This window comes from Mustela lutreola, chromosome 9 (assembly GCF_030435805.1).
Source record: "Mustela lutreola isolate mMusLut2 chromosome 9, mMusLut2.pri, whole genome shotgun sequence".
Classification (NCBI taxonomy): domain Eukaryota; kingdom Metazoa; phylum Chordata; class Mammalia; order Carnivora; family Mustelidae; genus Mustela; species Mustela lutreola.
The window spans coordinates 18,037,381-18,059,910 of record NC_081298.1 but is presented as its reverse complement, the minus strand read 5'-3'; the positions used below and the strand labels follow the sequence as shown (position 1 = coordinate 18,059,910).

The 22,530-nt window shown below is 42.7% G+C and overlaps 1 protein-coding gene across 5 annotated transcripts in view; it reads right to left on the bottom strand.

The window, feature by feature from the left end:
• The window catches only part of CHD6 (chromodomain helicase DNA binding protein 6), a 190,497-nt gene that overhangs the window by 75,665 nt on the left and 92,302 nt on the right, over window positions 1–22,530 (bottom strand). For all 5 annotated transcript variants that reach the window (XM_059133142.1, XM_059133143.1, XM_059133139.1 and 2 more), the window contains 11 exons: window positions 21,426–21,488; window positions 20,553–20,611; window positions 19,804–19,921; window positions 15,302–15,388; window positions 14,975–15,109; window positions 10,613–10,734; window positions 9,139–9,382; window positions 7,786–7,962; window positions 7,060–7,203; window positions 3,365–3,620; window positions 2,155–2,365 (listed from right to left, as the gene is read on the bottom strand). In XM_059133142.1, the coding sequence (XP_058989125.1) occupies window positions 2,155–2,365; window positions 3,365–3,620; window positions 7,060–7,203; window positions 7,786–7,962; window positions 9,139–9,382; window positions 10,613–10,734; window positions 14,975–15,109; window positions 15,302–15,388; window positions 19,804–19,921; window positions 20,553–20,611; window positions 21,426–21,488 (1,616 nt within the window). The remainder of the gene's footprint in view (window positions 1–2,154; window positions 2,366–3,364; window positions 3,621–7,059; window positions 7,204–7,785; window positions 7,963–9,138; window positions 9,383–10,612; window positions 10,735–14,974; window positions 15,110–15,301; window positions 15,389–19,803; window positions 19,922–20,552; window positions 20,612–21,425; window positions 21,489–22,530) is intronic.

The following is a 22,530-nucleotide window of genomic DNA, read 5'->3' as shown; positions in this document are numbered from 1 at the left end:
AGAAGAACACTGCTGGATGCAGCTAGGGTGAAGAAACCACAAAAAAAAGTGTAAAGAAAATACTTAGGAATATTTAGATGAGTGTGCGGTTCAGGAATAGGCGAAGCCTTTTTAAGCCCATTATTTTACGCATTTAACTTTAAATTTAAGCATAAATAAGCATTTAAGTTAATTTAAAGCTGTTGTAAGAATGCGAGTTTTGACTATTACAAAACTTTAAACTTCTAAAAAAAAGATAAACAAAACCCATACCCATAAACAAAAAGTCAAAAACCACACTGGGGAAGTATTTATGCTATATTCTTAAGTAAACAAGTTATTCTTATATTAAAAAGGCAAAGAGCAACAGAAAATGGAGGAAAAGCATGAATAAGCAGTTCACACACACAAAACTGTAAATAGCTAATATATACGGAAAATATTTACTTTCATTATTACTCAGAAATACAACTTAAAACAAGAAACCATAATTTTGGCTCATTGGATGAGCTAAGATTAAGTGGCAAAAACATTACTGATCAGAGTATGTGGAGGGGAAAGCACTGCTAAAAGGCATCAAAGTAGCAATATCTTTCTAGAGGATGTTTTAGAAATATGTATCAAGTGCTTTTAAAACTGTACATCAAAATTTATCTTAAGGAAATAACTGGGAACATTCACAATGACCCTGAAGGGATAACCAGAGAGTTCCTTAAAATCCTGAAAAATTGGGGAACAACCTATGAGACAGAGAATCATCAAAATTATGTTGTAGAAAATGAGTTAAAAAAGATCATGATATATTAAATAAAAAGGTGAACTACAAGGTAGAACGTAGAATATAAACTAATGGACAACAAAACTAAATGCTTGTTTGCACAAAATGAAAAAGACACCTCACACCCCCGAGTGTGAGTGGGAGCCTGGAGACAGTGGTGAGGTTACATACGCCTGTACTTTCAAGAGACATTTAATACTTAAAATATCTGAAAACAAAATAAGCAATAGATGATAAGGACAAATAGGATAAAAAGGAGCTACACTGAGATTTGTACTTAGTAGAAGTCTGTTAATTACACTATAGCTCATTTGGTGGGGGTTCTTTAAAAAAACAAACTGTGAACTAGTAGTTCTATATATTTTGAAGGGCAAGATGATGTATACCTTCCTCAAAGAAAAAAATGATGTAAGTCTAAGAATTCCCTACCCAAAGACTTTCACTATAGGACTCTGAAAAAGTCTTTTATTGTCTAATTTGGTTTTGGAAATTTATTTATGTAACATTGAATATCAGCATATCCCATAATTGAACGTCACTTCTTTTAACACTCCTTCTATAAATTACATGTTACATCAGCAAACAGAATTTTTAAGGATCAGAATATTTAAAACAACTGTGATTTGCTATGATTATTTTATGAAACCAAAGCTTTCCTTTAAACTTAGCAATGCCTAAGCTAACAGTTCCTATGACCTTGAAAAGTCTTTTACCATTGCATAAATTCTTAAAAATCCCTTTATTATCTTGGGATCATTGATGTATCCCAGCGACTGGAAACATAAGGCCCACTGTATAAAGTAACAAACGTAGTGCCCACACAGAATCCCAACAGCCCATATAACATAACATCACACACTTTCCACCTGTGTGAGTGACGGAATTTATAGGAATATGAACAAGAACACAGATCGGAATGCCACAGCTAGTGTATCATAAACCTTGGAGGGTTTGCTAACAAGGGACGTAAAGTATCCCCAATTCTCTTTTTGTGAACTATCAGCTTGCACTTTTTTAGCAACTTGATACAGTGATGCTTTCCAGGATGTATTTCTCTCATTGTTATTAAGGGGGAAAAAAAGAAAGGGAAAAAAAAAAGCAAATGCATTGTTTTCTTAACCTTCTTTTCTCTAATGCTTTTGAATTCTGTTTCTTACAACTAAAGAGGATACAAATAAACATGGAGAATTTCCTTTTTAAGCAAACCAAGGGCTCCATATCATAGCCCGAGAAATTCACTTTAGGCAGTTAAAACTGGGCCTATTTGGTCACAGATTTAACTCTTCTCCATGTTTGAATGTTTAGTTGTTAAAGCATAGTTTTTAGATGAATCAAAAAGGTACCCAAGAGAGAACTGCCCGCAGCACCTGATGCATGGCTTTGAGTCAAGCTCTCACCTTCGCTGGATGAGATAATCTTCCAGGATATCGAGACAGCGCACCATCTGGGAGAAGATGAGGACTTTGTGACCACCTGCGATCAGCTTGGGGAGCAGCTTATCAATCAGCACCAGCTTCCCTGCTGCTTGGATCATGGCCTGCAGCTGAAAGTCAGGGGCATCAGGGCTGTGGGTTTTTCGGAAATCTTCCAGAATTTTCTCCTCTGCCCCTGAAAAGGAATGCAACAAAACTATTCCTTGAACAAACTCTGAGGGTAAAAGTTGCTCTCTGCTTTACAGATCCTGAAAAAAGAATTATAGTGAACTGCTAGATCCAGACCAACAGTCCGTCGAGGCGACACGGTGTATGTACACCTGGTCCGTGCCCTCAGCAGAGGACTCTGCGGTGGGAGTGGGGCCATCGTGCAGAGAACACAAGTGCTCTGCCTTCCTGGGAAACCTTACCAGGTAGAGGAAGAACTGGAGATACCAAGCTGACTCATTCAAGTAAAGAAACCTCCACAGAAAGGCAACAAAAAGACATACTGTTGACATCATAAAATCTAGCTAATAGCGAATCCAAGCCCCATTCTGAGGTAAAATTTTATCAGAAAGCTTTATCATCAAAAAAGCTTCTGACGGGGGCGCCTGGGTGGCTCGGTGGGTTAAGCCGCTGCCTTCGGCTCGGGTCATGATCTCGGGGTTCTAGGATCGAGTCCCGCATCGGGCTCTCTGCTAGGCGGGGAGCCTGCTTCCCCCTCTCTCTCTCTGCCTGCCTCTCTGCCGACTTGTGATCTGTCAAATAAATAAATAATAAAATCTTTAAAAAAAAAAAGCTTCTGCCATGTTCTCTGGTTACTACAGTTAACTGTTAATTTACCTATGGATTGCATCATGATCATTTATTCAGCTAAGTAATACAACTCCCTGTCCCGAAGGGCACGGTGTGGGCCAGGCTGCAGGTCAACAAAGGGCAGCAGACTGGTGAGTGCCGTCCGTCTTCTGACGGCAGAGAGCTGGTCGAGAGCTGAGCTCTGTGCACGGACTACGAGATGGCTGACCCAGATCCGCCCACCTCTCTGACACTCAGCTTCATACGCCGGAAGAAGGTGAGCACCCGCACATCCTCACACTGAATGAACTCAATATGCAGGCAGGACTGGTGGTTATCATGGGCTTTTGGCCGAGGCCACGGCAGGCCCGAGCGGCCGCCTGCTTCCCGGACTCACCGTTGATCAGGTAAGGATGGTTGCAGCACTTTCTCAGCTCCATCATGGTGTTGATGAGATTGGGCATGTTGTGCTGATTTGCCCCCTTGGTCAGGAAGGAAAAGTTCTTCTCCAAGATGGCGCGGTAGTATTTTTTCTGGATATTGGTCAGCTCTACTTCAATGATAGTCTCTTGTTTGGGGGCAAGGTTCTTTTCCACATCATCTTTCAGCCGCCGAAGCATCATGGGTTTTAGGATAGACTGCAGTTTCTTCACCTGTTCGGGAAAACGAGAGCTGTTCACCTACCCATACCTGATTTTAATGACTGGTTACCGGGGTAGTCCAACCTTCACTACACTCTCCTGAGCAGCTAATCACAGTGCGATGGTGGTAGACTGAATAAAAGATCACGACTAATCCTCAAACATGGGGAGTCTGTAATCAGACCTCGAGGAAAGAAGGCGGGGTCTGGTTTTAATTCCCAAGTAGTCACTGAGAACCCAGGTGGCAACCTTACAAGAGATAAAGGGAGATAGGTATAAAAGACTGTACCTACTCTCTAGGAGGGAGAAAACAAATCCCTCTTGCTCTATCATGTATGCACAGTGCAGCAACTGACCTGAGGACAACTGTAGCTGTGTGAGGAGGGACAAGTGACACATTGCAAAGGGGAGACTTAGATACTGAGAGAACAAACTAAAAAGCAGACGCAATCTGGGGTAGGTGAAATGTGTGAAGGCAAAATGTGTGGGGTAGGCTCAAAAGGGGTGAAAACTTTCAGTTATAAAATAAGTCAGTCCCGGGAATGTAATTCAGAACATACGGACTATAGTAAATAATACTGTATATCTGAAAGCTGCTAAGAGAGGAGATCTTAAAGTTCTCATCACCAAAGAAAAAAACTATACTGTGGGTGTGACCGATATTTAACTACACTTAGTATGGTGATCATTTCATAACATGTACATATACTGAATCATTATCACACACACGTGAAACTAAAGTATATGTCAATGATATCTCAGGTTAAGAAAAAAAAAGTAGAAGCAATCTGGAGGCAGACCCCTCCTCCAGCTTTTAAGTAATGGCAGCAAACATGTCTGGAGTAGCAGCATGTAGAGAGTTAATCCTGTAAGACGATGTCTCCCATGCCATCAAGCAAGCTGTCGAATCAGGGGCCCTTTGAGCTGACAGCAGTCTTTGCTATGATTTGTCTGTTCTTCTCCTAACAGCCCGGACCTGGACAGCAGATCTCCACTCACCTGACTGCACTGGCAAGGTGACCTGCTCCCTGTTCCAAGAAGACAACGACAAGAGAAGGGATTCAAAAATCAAGACACGTGACTTAACCCTGAGCTTTAAGATGGTACCAATAAGATTAATCCTGGTGGGAAAATAAAGTAAGGAAGGGCAAGAGCAAAGGATTGAGTTCTAAGTTCATTCAGGGCTGCTTAAAATGTTTCAGGGCACCTGGGAGTCTTAGTCGGTGAAGTGTCTGCCTTCGACTCAGGTCATGGTCCAGGTGTCCTGGGATTGAGCCCTGTGTCAGGCTCCCTACTCAGTGGGGAACCTGCTTCTCCCTCTCCCTCTGGCCCTCCCCGCTGCTCATGCTTTTTCTCTTGCTAGCTCTCTTTCAAATAAAATCTTTGAAAAAAATGTTTTAAAAGGGGGTACATTCTGCATAAATAAGCTGTGTGCGGTGTCAATGCTTCCTGGAAAAAATATAAAGTGACTTATAGACAGTGATTTAGTAGAGTTATCAGAGCAGATCTTAAACACTGACAAATATGCTTTGCTTTGGAAGCTGATGTCTTCTGGGACTTCTATTTCCTGTGATTTAAAATATAGACATTTGATGCCATTTTTGTGGTTTTCTCCTAACTAACCCCAATCTTAAATTTAGCCCATTCATGGAACCTTGATTTCACCAACCATGGTACTTAGGAATCTATCCCCCAAGTGGATCAGGAATTACTGTGTAAGAGCCCAAAGAGAAAAGACACAACTCGATCATTTTAAAGATATGGACAAACGCCAATCTGTCACATGCTGGGTTCAGCTTTGCCCTTCACTTGGTTCCTACCTTGAATCATTTAGAGTATACTACATGCCAGACACTGTGCTGGTCAATACAACAAACACAACTTTGGAGAAGAGGTGGGCCTTGTCCTCAAGGAGGTCATTGTCTAGAAGAAAAAATGCATACCACAAAATAAGTGCAACGGGAGAAAAGGACACCTTGCAAATGGTCCAAAAATGGAGAGAGGGTTGGGAGCTAGCTTTTGAAAGATCAAGAGCTACTGCAAACGTAGAGAAGTGAAATGAAGTTTGATTATTCACTGCTCTGAAAGTCTGACTTGCCACAGAAGTACAAACAAACAGAACTGAACCACAGAGTGTACTCCTGACATCTGTTAGTTAAATCCCCAAACCTTCTTAGTCCCCAAGTCTCTGCCTCAACCCACTCTCACACCATTGCTAGCTTAATTCAGCGGAACTAATTATGTCATTCCTGCAATCAAAGCCTTGCGTTGCTTCCCTAAGACCTCCCAAATTCTTTAAACCATCTTCCAAGGCCTTCCCACAATCTCTCTCCCCCTCTAGCCTCACACTTCACAATTCATCGACCCTGTTTCCAGCTCAATCAGATGATTCCCTATAACTGAATAAATTCCATAGCTGATTATGCCAGGTGTTTTTTTTATTTCTTTGCAATGCAGTCATCATCCTTTCTTTCCACAACTGAGAATACACCCACCTTTCAAAGTCCATTTCCAAACTGTTCTCTTTCCATGAAGGCTTTCCTGATTCCCAAACAGAGGTGACCTTCTCTCTTCTAATTCTATTACTTGTCCTTCCTACGGCATTTAAACTTGTCTGGCTTACTTCTGTAATTTCTAGTCAAGGTTTCTACCCAACACAGACAGATACTTATTAATATTGGCTGTTCTGAATTAGATTTTAGTCCAATAAGCTTAGACTCAAGACTAGATCTTTGAAAACCGAGGAAATCTGGGTGATTTGGACAAAACTAGACTTACCAACTAGTATATGACTGCCTTCTTTTCCTTACTACCTGTGTAGTCTGTCATACTCAAGAAGATGAGCCTGGGATGGGGTGCCTGGGTGGCTCGGTTAGTTAAGCCGCTGCCTTCGGCTCAGGTCATGATCCCACAATCCTGGGATCGAGTTCCACATCGGGCTCCTTGCTCAGCAGGGAGCCTGGTTCTCCCTCTGCCTCTGCCTGCCACTCTGCCTGACTGTGCTCTCTCTCAATCTCTGACAAATAAATGGGTAAAATCTTTAAAAAAAAAAAAAAGAAAGAAAGAAAAAGAAAAAAGATGAGCCTGGGAATGTGCTGCAGATTATGCAGGAGGAAGGATGAAGGATGAAGAAAGCGAAGGAAGGCACCAAGCTCCTGAGTTCAGGGTAGAAGAAAATCACTGACCTCCTATGTGAGATCAATGAAGGCAAGAGGCCTGATAGGCTAACACAGGCTATTTGGATGTCAATTCATTATACCTCCAGAGTAACAGGAACGCCTAATAATCAGTTTGCCCTCCTCAACATAAACAAATTAAATAAAGAAGGTAATGCTCATTTTAGCAGGGATATGAGAACTTGCTAATGCCTGTCCCCACAATGATTTGTTCTGGCCTTCATGGTGAAGGTAATCATCACATAGTCTCCTCAGTCTTTCAGGCTGCTATTTACCTGTTCCTCTGTTTTCAGATCTCCAAATTCCTCCAAGAAAGCAGTCTCTGAAGGAAACTGGGATGGCTCCAGAAAATTCAGCAAGCTGAAGAGCTCCTCCACAGAGTTCTGCAAGGGCGTCCCAGTGAGCAGCACTTTGTGTTCCTGCACAAACCAACAGCACACGACAACAGTGTTGGAGCCGGCCCGCGAGTACGCTTTTGAAGTCAGGGCATTCTGTGCTCATGGGGCAATTCAGTTTTGCTTTAATGAAAAGACAGGACGCCACCGTTCCAGGGCAGGCACGGTGAGTTCACAGATCAATCTTCCTTTCACATCACTGATTCCAGCAGCAATTTCACGTTAGTGAAAACGACATCCATCTATCCATCCATCCATCCATCCATCCATCCATCATTACTACTCTCTACATACTGGGCACTGTGCCAAGGCCGTCATCCTTGGTACCAAGCTGAAATACCTTACGTTTACTGGTCACAAATTTCATGGTATTTAAGACTCCCCTGGATACCCTTGGGAATCTACTTGTGGCAAAGGTCAAACTGTTGACCCAGTTTGTAACAACAAAACCTTCTGATGCCTGCACTATCACAGATATAGACGGCAAAAAGAAAACCAGGAATAAACAGACTATGCACAAGTAAGCTACATGCAGAATGGCTGCGGGATGCTTCCATCGTGAGCAGACGGAACCTGTGTCAAGGGAAAGAGCTCGCTAGCTCTCACCAGGGCCATGAGCTTTAGACCCTCCAGAAGTTTGCAGTTCCTGTTCTTCAATCTGTGGGCTTCATCAATTATCACACAGCTCCAGTGAATCTTTTTCAGCTCCGGGCAGTCTGCCAGGATCATCTCAAACGTTGTGATGACAACATGGAACTTGAAGACTCCTGAAAGGGGGTTTCCCTGAGGGTGACACAACGGAAGGTGAAGCTTTATGCCATGATTACAGAATTCAGCTGAGGTATTCCCAGTGGGAGCAGAGGAGGCAGCACGGAGAAATGCTAGGGCCTAGGTAAGAGAGGCCAGTAAGCACGGTACTTTCTTGTTTGGAAAAGAGAGAATAGAGGGATGAACCAGCTACTAAGACAAGAGAGAGACCTCGTTACGTTGATGAAACAAGTTAAGAGACATGGGCCCTCACAATGGTGAGACATATGAGCAAATACAGAAGACAGAGCAAGGAAGCCTTTTAGTTATTAACTGCCATGGTAAGGAAAGCAGATGGGTACTGATTCACACACTGCCAGCCAGGACTGGTCTCAACCACACAGAGCCTGAATACCCAAGGAGACCTTCTTTGCTCCTTTTCAGTTACTTTGTAACTGGGGTTCTAGCATAGGTTCAAAATACGCTTCCTGATTCACCAGGACAAGACCTACCAGGCAGACACATCTTTGTCTTTTACCTATCTTAGTGTTGTCATGAAAGAGCAGAGCTGCATCATGTTAGAGCACATCTTAAATTTCTTCTAAGTGTCTCCTTTTGCTATTAACGAAATCTTCGGGGGAGAGCATTGGCCCTCCTCTGGTTGGATTCATTTTTTACCTTGCTTGATTATAAAAACCAGTGCCCAGGACAAGCTTACAAGCATACTCAGTAAAGTGATTATAAGTAACAAAACCCCGAGAAGCCCCACAGTCTATTACGCTTTTAACAATTTAAATCCTGTCTTCTCTTTATCCTTCCCTGTTAGCCTCCTCTCCAAACTCCCTGGCTAAGAACCCATCCTCTGTACACCAATTCTTCCACTCAGTTTTTTTCACTGAGCATATAACAAGTCACATAAAGTCTTCTGCACATCAAAGCAACTTCATAAGCCAATGAAGAATTCAAGTTTTCAGTATCCTAAAAAGAGCCTCTGGCATATTTCAGAGAGTGGAAAGCATGCCCTACAAATCCTGTTTTATCACAAACTAAACTATCAAGGAGGAGCAGGAAGTCTGCCTCCATTAACAGAAGACTCTACAAAATCAGTCAACGGTAACCCAGGGTACAGGGCATTAAAACTCCTGAAGGTAAGTGACAGGAAGGCTGATCTGAACGATGACATCAGGCTGTCTCCAGGTCTCTGAGACTCACCTGGGCGTCTCTGTACACCATCTCATACTGTTGGATCATCTGCCTGCTGATCTGGCTGCCATGGTACACAATGGCATTCATCTCTGTCCACGTCCGGAACTCCCGCTCCCAGTTCGTGATGGTGGAGAGTGGGGCGATGATAAGGAAAGGGCCATGGATCCCCCGGAGGAAAATCTCCGAGAGAAATGTGATGGACTGGATGGTTTTTCCAAGGCCCATCTCATCAGCCAAAATACAGTTTTTTCTGAAGAGAATAAGAAATACAGATAATTCATCATTGATACAGGAAAGCGGTAGAGGTTGGGTGTAACTAAAAAGATACTTCAGAGGCACACCTTGACCTGTAAAGGTAATCAGTGAAGGGCCTTGTCTGCATTTTTTAGAGATGCAACTGAGACTCATTTTTATTCTTATGATTCATACCCTGCCTACTTCCAAAAAGGAATTATGGTAACTTGAGAGAAAATATAGGAAAAAAATCCATATACTCTAAGCTGAAAATACTAAAAGTTAAAATAACAGTGAGACACAAGGAGAAAAAAATATGCCTCAAACTTAAGCCCATTTCTATACCTGACAAACTTCATGGAAGCCAAGGCAAAAATAAGAAGATAAGTTACGTGATTTTCATGTCTATTATTTGTGTTATCGAGGGTGAACTTTTAACCCACACAGTAAATTTCTTATCAAGGTAAAAATTTTGGTCTCTCCTGGTGATCCAGAATCCCAGACTACACAGAGCTGGGGCACTCAAAGGGTGCCCCCCCCCAATCACTCCTGTAATTGGAGAATCACCTGGCGTAGAATCCTGGCATGCCTCATGTACAAAGATCAGAGGTAAGATCCAGAGGTAGGCACTGCAAAGCTCAGGGGAGCAGTGCTCCAAGTGGCTCTGTGAGTAGGTGGCACAGACTGCGCTAGGGCACAGGTCACCAGGGCCCCATCTGATGTGTTCTCCACAGCAGCATGCTGGCTTTAAACTCAGACTAGGGGTACACTCCAGAATGTTACAAAAATCTCAAATGTCACCTGTTTCATCTAGATTCTGATGGGAACTGAAGCATGAGGAGTCCAAAAGTAAGTGGTACAGCCCAAGTCTAGAGGATCCAGGGCTCACCAACAAGTGGCAGAGTTGGGGCTCCAATCCAGATCCGTTTCCTTTCTACAGCCAATCTTTGCTAAAGAATTAGAACGATCTTTTGGATTTTGTTTCATTGAGGTTGGGCCTAATCTTTTGGCTGGGATGGTAAAGAAAAAATAAGCACAAAGTCAACGATGTCTAAAATCACTCCTGTAATTGGAGAATCACCTGGCGTAGAGTCCTGGCATGCCTCATGTACAAAGATCAGTACCCTAAACCATGGCAAGGTTACACCCTCTCACCACCTTGCTAGCTACTGTTGCTCCAAGCAGGTACGACGTTTGGGGGGGCAGGTAACTGCCTGTGCAGACAGCCCTGGTTCCGGCTCCTCACCTGTTATACCAGTTAAAAAGAAGCCAGTTCATCCCCTCCAGCTGGTACTCCCGGAGCTGGTTACTGTTCTTGTACTCTCGAGACTTCTCCAGCTTCTGCCAGGAGTCCGAAGCAGGCCTCTCCTAGTGGAGGAAGGCAGACAGAACAAAACACACAGAGAATGATGTTTGAGGAGTATAACACGAATAGGGACACAGGATAATAATGGGGAAGGTGGCAAATCTCACAACACTGTCCTGAAGCTGGTTGGCTTCAAGCTGCAGTTACTATGATCTGACTAAGGCGTACATACATACATACATACACACATACACACACACACCCCCCACCGATATAAGGCAAGCCCCCACATTTTCTAGCTTATACACACACACAAGACAAGCTCCTACATTTTCTAGCTTTCACCAGACTGAACTAAGAACATCTCTATAAAATTCGCAAGTTATTAACGAAGGAGGGAAACAGACCCACCTACATCTTGATAAGTGTTACACTGTTTTACTCAGACTCTGGGATGCCACTCCCACTTACACTTCCATCTCCCTGCAAACCAAAAGGAGTCAGGTGTTTTGGTTTCTACAGATAATTTTTCTGTGTGCATATGGCATCAGCTCAGGAAACTACAGTGGGTCAAATATTTTGTTGATTAGTTCCTACAGTCAATGTAAGGCAAAAAACCTGTAAAATCAAAACTGCAAATTCCTTAAATATCCCCAAAACACATTTTCCCATATGAAATACTAATTTCTAAATATAATTTATCTTTTCTCTACTGATAGGAAGTGTCCTATTTATCACACACTAAATTTCAATACATCCATGGAGCCATAAATAGATTCTTTATTGTGTTCCACTAGACTATCTAGTACTGTCACAAAACCCAGTTTAGAATTATTATAGGCTTTTATCTGATTAGGGAATTACTTTTTAAAAATATCTCCGCTATTCTATCTTATTTGCTATTCTGTCCTATTCTCTAACTTTAGAATCAGTTTGTCAAGTTCTTTTAATTCCCATTGAGATTTTAATTAATCAGGGGAAATTTTTAAATCTTTAGGTGTGTAGAGTTCCCACCCCAAAATTTTATTTAGGTTTTATATTATTTGGGCATAGACTTGGTTATTTTGCTTACAGACAAACTCAGACTGTCAGACAAACTGACAGATTAAAAATTCCTAATTCTAGCTATAGTTACGAATGAGAACTTTTAAGACTATAACTTTTCTAAACAGTTTTAGTCTTTGGTAATTTTGCCTTGGAGTACTACAATATAGTTTATACTTGAAACACCTTTTTTTTTTTTTTAAGGTCTTATTTATTTATTTGACAGAGACAGAGAGAGAAAGAGACAGAGAGAGTACAGGTGCACAGGCAGGCAGAATGGCAGGCAGAGGGGGAGGGAGAAGCAGACTCCCTGCTAAGCAGGGAGCTAGATGTGGGAATGGATCCCAGAATCCTGGGAGCATGATCTGAGCGGACGGCAGACGCCCAACCAACTGAGGCATCCAGCTGCCCCTTGAAATACATCATTAACTAAAACTAAACCATTTGCAATGTGAAATTAACAAAATGGGCCCAATTACATCATTGATATTTGGAGGTATGTAAGTGGAATCTATGATCTTCCAGAAAAATATGTATCACAGCTTACCTATAAAATTACTACCAGCTGTGGTTAGGCTAAGCCCCATAACACAGGACTCTGTTGAAAATTATTACTAGTGTATTATTACTAATGTACAGGTACAGGTGCTCAATTTTATTAGGGAGAAAATAATTCAATATGTAAGAAAACAATGATTTTAAAGAAAAAGCTTTTAAGCAAAGATATTCCTATATAAACCCTCTTGCTCTGTTTCCTTAAAGAAGTTACATTCTTCTTAACCTACAGGAACCAGTCAGCATGGATTCCCCAAAGTCCACGTACCCCTTTAATCAGGCACACTTCCCTACTTTACCAGATACTGTGCGGAGACTTTCTGGAATGTGTTCCCAGTGACTTAAGTGGCTCACTCTCATCACGTAAGAGCCGGAGGATGGACTTTCACTGCAGATTTCTACTTTGCTGCCTTGGTAGCACTCTACAATAGAGTAATCACTCTCCAATCCAGTCACCCCTCTGTCTTTCCATCCCTCTCCAGTGCTAAAGGGTTTAGTTTAACATCACCTACTGGCCAGAAACTTCAGCCATTTGAACACAAGACCTGAATTCAACTAGACGTTTCTGGTTGATTCATAAGTAGTACAGACTACAGGAAACAACACACCCCAGGGTTCCACAACCGTCAACGGCTACTTAGTTAACCTTGAAGGAGAAGTGATTCTTGGAGTTTCCAAAGAGGCTCTGGCCTGTTAAAAGACTGTCCCAACTTTGCACAATCATCTCAGACAATGTCACTTCTTGCTTTCTCACAGTTCTGTATTTTATCTATGGGTAACTGATTTTTACCAAAAGCTTTCAGGTATAAAACGTCCTGTTCATCAACTTCAAAGCACAGCATAGATCCCTTTAAAAAATTATTCAGGTAAACTCCCGTTTGGAGCTGGTCCTTTTCTTAACACATAAAAAGACAGCTTCAGTTATATTGTGAGCTACTATTCCAATTTAGAATTTTTGAGATAACATTTCAAACTGTGCATTTTAAATGAGAGAACAAATAAGTCAAACAAAGAGACAAGTGTGAAATAATACGATGGTTCACGGAGAGACAAAAACAGCTGCATCACAATAGCAAAGAAGTAAAGGAAAAGTGAAATTGCCCGAAAACACTTGAGAATTCATATTCTTGCCAAATGCATGTAGTCAGTCTGAGGAAATAAGTGGGATTCGGGTTGAGAGAGTAAGAATCCTGATTACTTCAAGATACTAACTTACAATTAGCTTCAGAATGGAAAGGCTCTCTACTCTCTGCCCCACAGCGATTTGTCCCTGCCTGTGCCACACACCCCCATTAGTCTGGTGCCGTGTGTGACCACACACACACACACACACACCTCTCCCATTAACCTGTGAGCTCCCAGGGGCTGGGCACGCACCTTCTTTGTTATTATGTCACTCAAGAGTCAGCCAACAGCAGATGATTAACAATGACTGACGAATTAACAATAGACAACAGTTGTAGAGAGGTTGAAAGAGAAATTTATTAACCAGTCATGTAGACAAAAACACCATTAAAAATTATGCATATTTCTAACCACTGTTCTGTAGCTCAGGATTCCTCCATACACTTCATATGCCAAGAAACAAAACCAAAACACTGCTTTTCAGTAGATTCTGACAGAGATCTAAGTTCAATGTCAAGCTCTTGTCTCCTGAGTCCTGTCTTTACAGGGATGTAAAAACAACAAATAATATGGAATTGGATAAAGGTTCTTCATATATAAGTGGTGACTTTTTAAAATAGAAACTCAACATTCCAGTCTATAGCCATACTCAACAACTCTGATTCTCTTCCCAAATGAGTCACATCTTAATCGGGCTCTCCTAATTCTACAACTTTTTAATTACTGAAACTTTATATACAATTACTTGTCAGGTGTGCTGGGACATTTATGCAGCTCGGTGGGAATTATCCAGATTCAAAAAACCTGATTGAATAAATACATATTGAAAACCTATGTTCTCTCTGTGAAGCCCAGGATCTATAGAGATAAGACAGTTCCCCTTAAGAATATCCCAGCTGGGGGCACCTGGGTGGCTCAGTGGGTTAAAGCCTCAGGTCATGATCCCAGGGTCCTGGGATGGAGCCCCGCATTGGGCTCTCTGCTCAGTGGGGAGCCTGCTTCCTCCTCTCTCTCTGCCTGCTTCTCTGCCTGCTTGTGATCTCTGTCTGTGAAATAAATAAATAAAATCTTAAAAAAAATTAAAAATAACTAAAAAATAAAAATAACTTAAAAAAAAAAAAAAGAATATTCCAGCTGAGTAAAAGCAGAGGTCAAAAACAAAGAAAAAAGATCACTGGTGGAGCAAGAGGTAGTAGGAAACAAGAAAGACACTAACAATTTACTGAGCTTCTTTCCCATGCAGGCGTTTCTTCCATGTTCTACCTCACTGACTCCTTACAGCACCCTATACCAAGACATCTAAGCTCGTATTCAAGGTTCTTAAATGTCACACACACACCAGAATAAGAGTCTAGACCTAACATTGACCAGAGTGCTAGCAAAGTCTGATCTGGGGAGAAAAGCATGCTGAACTGCAGTTCAACAGAGAGTGGCCAAAGGCAAGACACTAACAAAGGCCACTTCTTTTTTTTTTTCTTTTAAACAAAGACCACTTCTGAGCAGAGCCCCATAGCCATCCAGGACTGCCAAGGTCATAAAGTTACATGTTACAAAAGGTGCCAAACAGGGATACGTTACCACATGCTTAATTTCAGGGAGAACTTGGAGAGACTCGAATTCTTTAACCTTTGCAGGATCGACGTCTTCTTCTAGCTCCCACGTGCTTTCTTCGTAAGGCAGAGAGCACCACTTCACCAGGTAATGGGTCACTTCCTGGTGGGACACAGGAGAGGAGTTCATGTTCTACTAGATTAAAGGAGTCTGTCACACTCTGGCCAAGCTCTGAAAAACCCACCCTATCACATGCAAATGCCATTAAAACAAGGACTGTGTGTTAACAAAACAAGCAAAATACACAGTAAGGAGAAAAGCTCTTTAGGGGAGTCAAAAGGACTAAATCCCCACCTCTCCTGTCTCTGCATCTTTGGTGTGTGCCACCTCCAGGACACGATCCACTTCTACATAGTCTGGGTTGAACAAGTCTTCATCGGGCTAGTGCAAACAAAGGAGAAGAATTAGAAAGTGTCCCCCTTCCTCGAAACCAACATCCAACCCTCAAAATCCCCTACTTTGGGCTTATAGGGAAATACAGAGTGGAAGGGGCAGCTTGAGAATAAAAGTCAAAGCACAGACATTTCTTCACTGTCCCCAAATCTTCTCTCCGTGACTGAAGTTACAGGTTATACCATGGGCAGAGTAAGACTCTCCTAGTGGTCATTATGGTACTGCACAAAATTCAGCACAAGAATTCCCTTTTTCTTACTGCTTCTTGTTCCAAAGATAACCTTGGAAACTCAGGAATTAGTTTCTTTTTCTTCCATATACCCACAATAGCAGCAAACATTGGAAGGGGGCATGAGGGGAGCTTCTGGGGAACTGATAATGTTCCAGGTCCTGATCTAAGTGGTAGCTACACAGGTGCGTTTATTTTGTAAAAATTCACTGAACTGCACCCTTAGGATCTATTTACCTTCATGTACATTACGCTTCCCAAAAAAGTGCACTTACGAAATAATAATAAGCATCACCTGGAAATATTTAACCTGTGTCCGGAGTAATGCTAAATGCTGTAAGTCTCAAAATCACTTAATGGTCTAGAAACGATCATTACTTTTTAGATGAGGAAACTGACAAAAGTCACAGAGCTGTGTGAACTCGAACATTTACCCAGGGCTTTCTTACCCAGAAGCCCTCCTCCCGCACTGCTAGAAGGTTCTTATTGCCCCTTTGGTCAGAAGGCACTTTCGGGGCTATCCAGTTTCGCCTTCAACACAGGAATGCTTTTTATAACTTCCCTGGCAAACCTCTCTCAGATTCCCTTATTCCGTTTGGGAATTCACTGCCCTCTACCACCTGAGCCACTGCCAAGACAGCTTTACCTCTGCCTGCCCAGTGGTAGCACCAAGATCTTTATTCAATTACAGCCCAGTCTCCCTCCTGTAACTGGGGCTTGCTGGTGTGATCGCTTCTTCCAAGGTAGCAGTAGCTACGTTCGTTCTCCTTCTACACCGGCTTTTCAAAAAACTCCACCCAGTGTGGCCAAAACTACTCAAGGTATTCAACTGCTTCTGGGGGTCCACGTTTCTAGATCCCTTTGTGATGGAAAGAGCTAGCACTCAGAATAGTGGCCATGGGCCACCATGCTAAGCACTTCTGTAAACCCTGTGTCATTTAATCCTCACAGGTGTTCTGGGAGGCTATTAGGAGTTCCGCTTTACACAGAGGAGGACATTGGGTCCAAAGGAGCTTATGCAAGTGGCCCAAGGCCACTGAATTCCATATGTGTCTGCACACACGCACGCATGTGTGTGGCAGTGGTGGGAGTGGGTACGGGGGGAGGAGCAGAACCTGCAGCCTGGCAGGTTGGCTCCAGAGCCCAGGCTCCTAGCACCGTGCAGTCCAGTTTCCATGTTTGCTGACAAGCTCTCAACTGAGCTTCCTTCACCCCAGTTAAGAGTCCTCCTGCAGCTGTACTCAGGTCCACCAAGTCCCCCCGAACCTGACACTCAAATGAACAGAACACTGGGGAATGTTCTAAGATTACTGTTACTTCTTAAGCAGCTGTACCCCCTCCTCCTGACCAATGGGAAATTTGTCATTTAAAGGGCACTATCTTTTCTCTCTAGGACTGCTAGTCCGTCATTTTCCCCACTCTGAGGTTACAAAGATTTAAAAACCACAAATGTGTGACATCACCCACATTTACTGCCATTCTCTTTCATTAATCCTAGCCTGTCCAGTAAAGCTGAACATTGATTTAGTCATCTATTCTCCCAGCATCGGGTCTGGTTTCCAAGAGTCTGGGTGCAGTCAGAAGGCCTCTACTCCTGCAGAGTTCCAGAAGCCTCTGCCTCTCGGGCCTGAGTCTCTTGCACAGGTGTCCCTGGCTACTTCACAAAGCAGCTGGAAATAATGGATATGAAGAAGCTCCATCCAAAACTAAGTCATTATTGATCTCCTAAGACTATTATTTACCCAAGTCATTAATAAAAATGTTGTACAGGTCGAGAGTGAAGACAGCATTATAGGAACTACTCGCCACTCTCCCTCCTCCTCAATCTCAGGATGTCGTCCTCTGATCTTTTCGAAAGCCTTTCCTTCCCACAAGAGTTATGTGCTCCTGGTATGACCTGGCTTCAGCCCTCTATTTCCAACCCAGTAAAAATCACTTCCTTGGGAATAAAGCAGAAAACAGACACGTGGGGCTCTGTGAAGGGCTGTGGACTTTATTTCAAGAAAACGTGAGGCACTGATGGGTCTGGAGCAGGCGAAGTGTGTAAGCAAACCCTGTCCCTCGTCAGGGGGCAGCCGAATAATTACTGAGCGCTGACCCTGTGCCTGGTACCAGGACAGAAATACAAGGAGACATGTCCCCGTCTGTCTCCTAGGACTTAAAATGGAAGAAAGAGACATGTAAACAAGTTACTACACTGCAAATCCCTGCTAAAATAGAGGTGCAAATAAAATGTTCCAACAACAGAGGGCAAGTATCCAGTGGGGCCTCACAACGGTCTTCCAGTTCTACTTGTCGACTTCTTCCCCCAGTCCTCTATGACAAGAACAATGCCACGAGCAATGCTTTCACATTCTCTGAAACAATCCTGGAGAAAGCTGGGGCCAAACACTAAGGCTAAAGATGAATCTGGGATGAGAAGAACACTTACTGACACTAACCTAAAATAACGTTCTGTCACTCGAGAAAAGGTGCACAACATGAAGAACGAGTTGGTTAAACACTGCAGCAATGTCCTAAAGCTTGATGGCACCTGAGTGCACTCTTGAGGACCAGAGCTTGTAAACTACATTTTAAGAATAATTTTTAAGGGGACGCCTGGGTGGCTCAGTGGGTTAAGCCTCTGCCTTCGGCTCAGGTCATGATCCCAGGGTCCTGGGATTGAGCCCCGCATCGGGCTCTCTGCTCAACAGTGAGCCTGCTTCCCCCTCTCTCTGCCTGCCTCTCTGCCTACTTGTGATCTCTCTCTCTCTCTCTGTCAAATGAATGAATAAAATCTTAAAAAAAAAAAAAAGAATACTTTTTAAGGCTTCTTTTCATTAAAGTCATCTGTATAAAATTTTAAAACTACATGCTATTTAGAAAAGAAAACATCAGCCACCACAATCCCATCAACCATAGAAAATGACACCAGCGTTTTCATGTATATCCAAGACATTTTCCGTGCATTATCACGGTGCCTCCTTTCTCCTGCACTCCCTGAAATGAACTCCCCCCCCCATACTGTAAGAGGCTGTCATCTGGCACTACAGCCTCTTCCTGTGTCATTAATGACTGTTCTCCCATATCACTTTTACTAGAGCAGAGTATTCTAAGGGATGTACAAATAATTTAACAGATGTCTATTATCTAACAATATGTTTGCTTGCAATTTTTTACCAATAAAAATGACTGCCTATCATAGCTAACACTACAAAGATTCAACAGTTTCCTTAAAATATATGGCAGAATTAGAACTGCTGGACAAAGGATGTGAACATTCTGAGACATTACACATCTGATGCCATTCTGTTCTTCTGACAGGTCGTACTAGGTAATGTTCCCACCCGCTAGACACAAGACAGTCTTTGCCCTACACCCTCAATAGCAATGAGTAATACCTATTTTTAAAACCTGCAAGTATTTGGTAAATAAAAACTAGAAAATTCCTATTTTAGTTTGCATTTTTTTGACTACTAGTGAAAGTGGCCACATTTTTGTAAGATTAATAAGCATTTCTAATGATTAAGATGATTTGTCGTGTGCATGTATGTCTATATAAATGGGAAGGCTCCCATACCAGATAAGAATGTATGCCACATATTTATGTATATGTATAAGCTATATTCTTAGGAAAAATGTGTATGTATGTAATGCACATAGTTCCTAATTATTTACTTTAAGGTTTGTTTAGGAGTATTTTCTAATATACAGACACTGTAGATTCATTTAATGCCCCAATCCATCAATCCTTCCTCTCACTGTAGGCACCATACTTAGAAATACCCAAGTTTATATAAAGTTCCTTATTTATTTACTCTCTAATATATTTAATAATAGTTTTTATTTTTTACATTTTGAAGGTTATGTCTTTTTGGATTTCTGCTTCAGGAGGTGGGGGGAGGAGGGAATGAAAGAGTTCTGCAGATTTGTCTGGCCCTAGCTATTAATAGATATTCTGACCAAGATGCACATTCTCATGAGCTGTCAGTTTGTAAGGTTCAATCTTTGTAACTCAGTGGATAATTTTCTCCCTTTGGCTTAAATCTGGATTGGTTTTGCTGCAAATCAGTGCACATTCAGCAATGTGACTTGCACAATGGATCTGCCCAGGACTTCGACTTAAGAAACTTAAACTCAGCATTTAATAGTGCAAGAAAAGCAGCAATCAATTAGTTGGTAAATATTGCTTCACCTCAGTAAAAATGTGCTTCATCTGGGCTTGTTTATTCCTAAAGCGCTTGATCTTCTGTGCGATGCGAGGATCCTTTTCCAGCTCTTCCATTGTGGCCCATTTACAATGTAAGTAGGAACTATCCGAAGACACATAAATGGTGAGACAAGTGCAAACTACCAAATCATTGAGCTTTAAAGTGTTTCAGTAAACAGGGTGACCATCTAACCCAGAAACAGTGGTCTGTAGTGAAACTGCTAGAGATTGGACTGAGACAGGCCTTGCACTAAGGGCGAAAAGAAACAACAGTGCCAGGATTCCAAACAACCAAACCCTCTATGCCTTCTACAGGAATGGCCTCAGAACAGAGCGAGGGCAGGCATAAGCAGGTTATCATTAATGCACATCAGGGAAAGTGGGCACGTAGCATGGAAATAAAGAAAATTGCGAGGGAAAGTGTGGCCCACAGGACCACGGTTCTCCACCCTGAGTGTAAATGAGAACGGCAGAGAGCGTTTTTAATAAAGCACCGATCCTTGGGACTGACTCCCAGGGTCTGAGTGAGCTGGTCCTGAGTGGAGGAAGGGCTTCCCTGGTGACTGTGCAGCCAAAGGTGAGCCCACCATTGTCTAAGGTGAACTTGAGTCAGCTGGGATCTGTGGGTCAGGCCTCAGGGACCATTCTTGGAAAATGCAGAAGATGATTTGCTGAGGAAAAGGAAATCTTATTCATAGAAATCCAAACACAAATAATACAGGAAAAAGACGTACAAATTTCTATACTTAACGTAGAACAGCTCCAAGTCGAACGGGGGCTCTCCTGGGTGAACCTGTAACCAACAGCAAGCAGTTAACAGCCAGGCCATTGCCCTTATGCAGCACGAGAACACAGGTGAATCAACACCCCTCCTGGTTTTTGTATCAATCTCTTGAGGACGTTCTCATCTTCCCAGTCTTTTTCCTGACTCCTACTGAGCAGCTTTCCCAAAGGATAAATCCACAGCTAGCTAGAAGGTAAAAATGATCCTCCTGGTGTCCTTCCAGCGTCCAGGCTGGGACAGTGCTCGGCTGAGAAACCCAAACCGGCCCAGGGCTGAGCAGGACCAGAGCCTGCCATGCGAGTGAAAACCTGGGTCCCTGGCATGCCCGCAACCACCACCCTGAAACATCAGTGCTGTTCACTCGCAGAGTAAGGACGTTTGCTCTCATAAATACTTGAAGGCGAAACTGTGTTCTCAACCAGCACACACGCCCTCTGCCCCAGGCATGCTCTCTAGAGGATCCCTATGATGGCCCCAGCATGTCTAAAGAAGCCCCCGCCCCCCAGCAAAGGTTTTCAATAGGACTTTCCATGTCTTCTCTTCCGCCCACTGAGGACTTCCCTTCCCACTGTCCCTTAGGGCTACAGCAACTAAGGGACAGATATCTTTTGCTAGGAACACTATGGAGGAAAAAATGATTTGGGTCTCTACTCTTAAATGTTTAAGAATTTTATGACCTAAAATCTTCCATGGGGGTAAATGTTCCTGCCTAGCTCTCACTCAGGCCAGTCACGACCATTCCAGGTTCTCCAGCCAAGTATCTCTTCACAGAGGGTATATAGCCTGTGCTAGTGACAGGACTGCAGGCACATGGGCCACCGACCTCCTGGACGGTCTTAGATGCCAGGATCTTCTCGATGATGTTTGCGTCATCTTCTGGAGGCTCCTGGAGACAGAAAAGTTGAAAAGACAGAAAATTACTGGCACCACAGAATCCAACAAATAACTGTGTAAGAAGTACTATAGCAGGTACTAGTCTGTCTGAAAGTTCACCTGTGAGCGCCAAGGCCTCCCTCCTATCAGGCCACAGACTGATTCAAAGATCACAAACATAGTAACCTCCGGGCACAACCCTAACACCTTCTTCTTCCGCACGAGCAGAGAAGTCACTCTGCTTTTCAGACTCAATCTCAGATCTGTGTTTAGTATCACTAAAACTGGTCCTAGGACTTCCCTTCTCTGCCAAATCTGCCTACATGCAGTGGCATAAAATTTGCAGCAAGGTGTAACATACAGGAGTCTGGGGGCCTTGGAATCGGGAGAGTCCTAATTCTAACACCTACCAGCTACCGACTTTGGATAAGTCAATTAACACCTCTTAGTTTCCGTATCTATTAAAAAAGGAGTTAAAAATACTTATCTCACTGGGTTACTGGGAGGATAAAATGGTATGTGAAAATATTTTTGGAACAGTAAGCACTATGCAAATGCAAAGTATAATTATTCTCTACTAAATGATACCATCTTTCCCCTCTGTGGCTGGAAATGGTTGTTTCACTGATCATCCTCTGACTATAAATCCTAACTGGAAACAAATTAATTTCTATCTTTCTATCCCAGATACACATCAACATTTCTAAGCTCCTGCGCTCCATGAGATCTCTTTCTACAGAGTATCTATCAAACAATGACAAACTTAAAAAGGGTGCATTGAGTCAGAAAGCTCTTGTGTTTGACATTCTTTCTAGGACTCCACTGGAGCCGTTCTATTTCCGAGGTTTCATAAGCACTACATGACCTTGTCAGGTCTGGTACAACAGTATACGAGAAGAACACTCATCATGATAGCCCTAACTCCCAAAATAACTTGGGTTCCTGATCAGAACTTTCCAGAAGAATGACTTATGCTACATCTCACTGTCTTCAGTCCTACCCATTGGAGGGCTCAGCTGTTCCAGAGCCATACCATGACAGAAAACATATTTTCT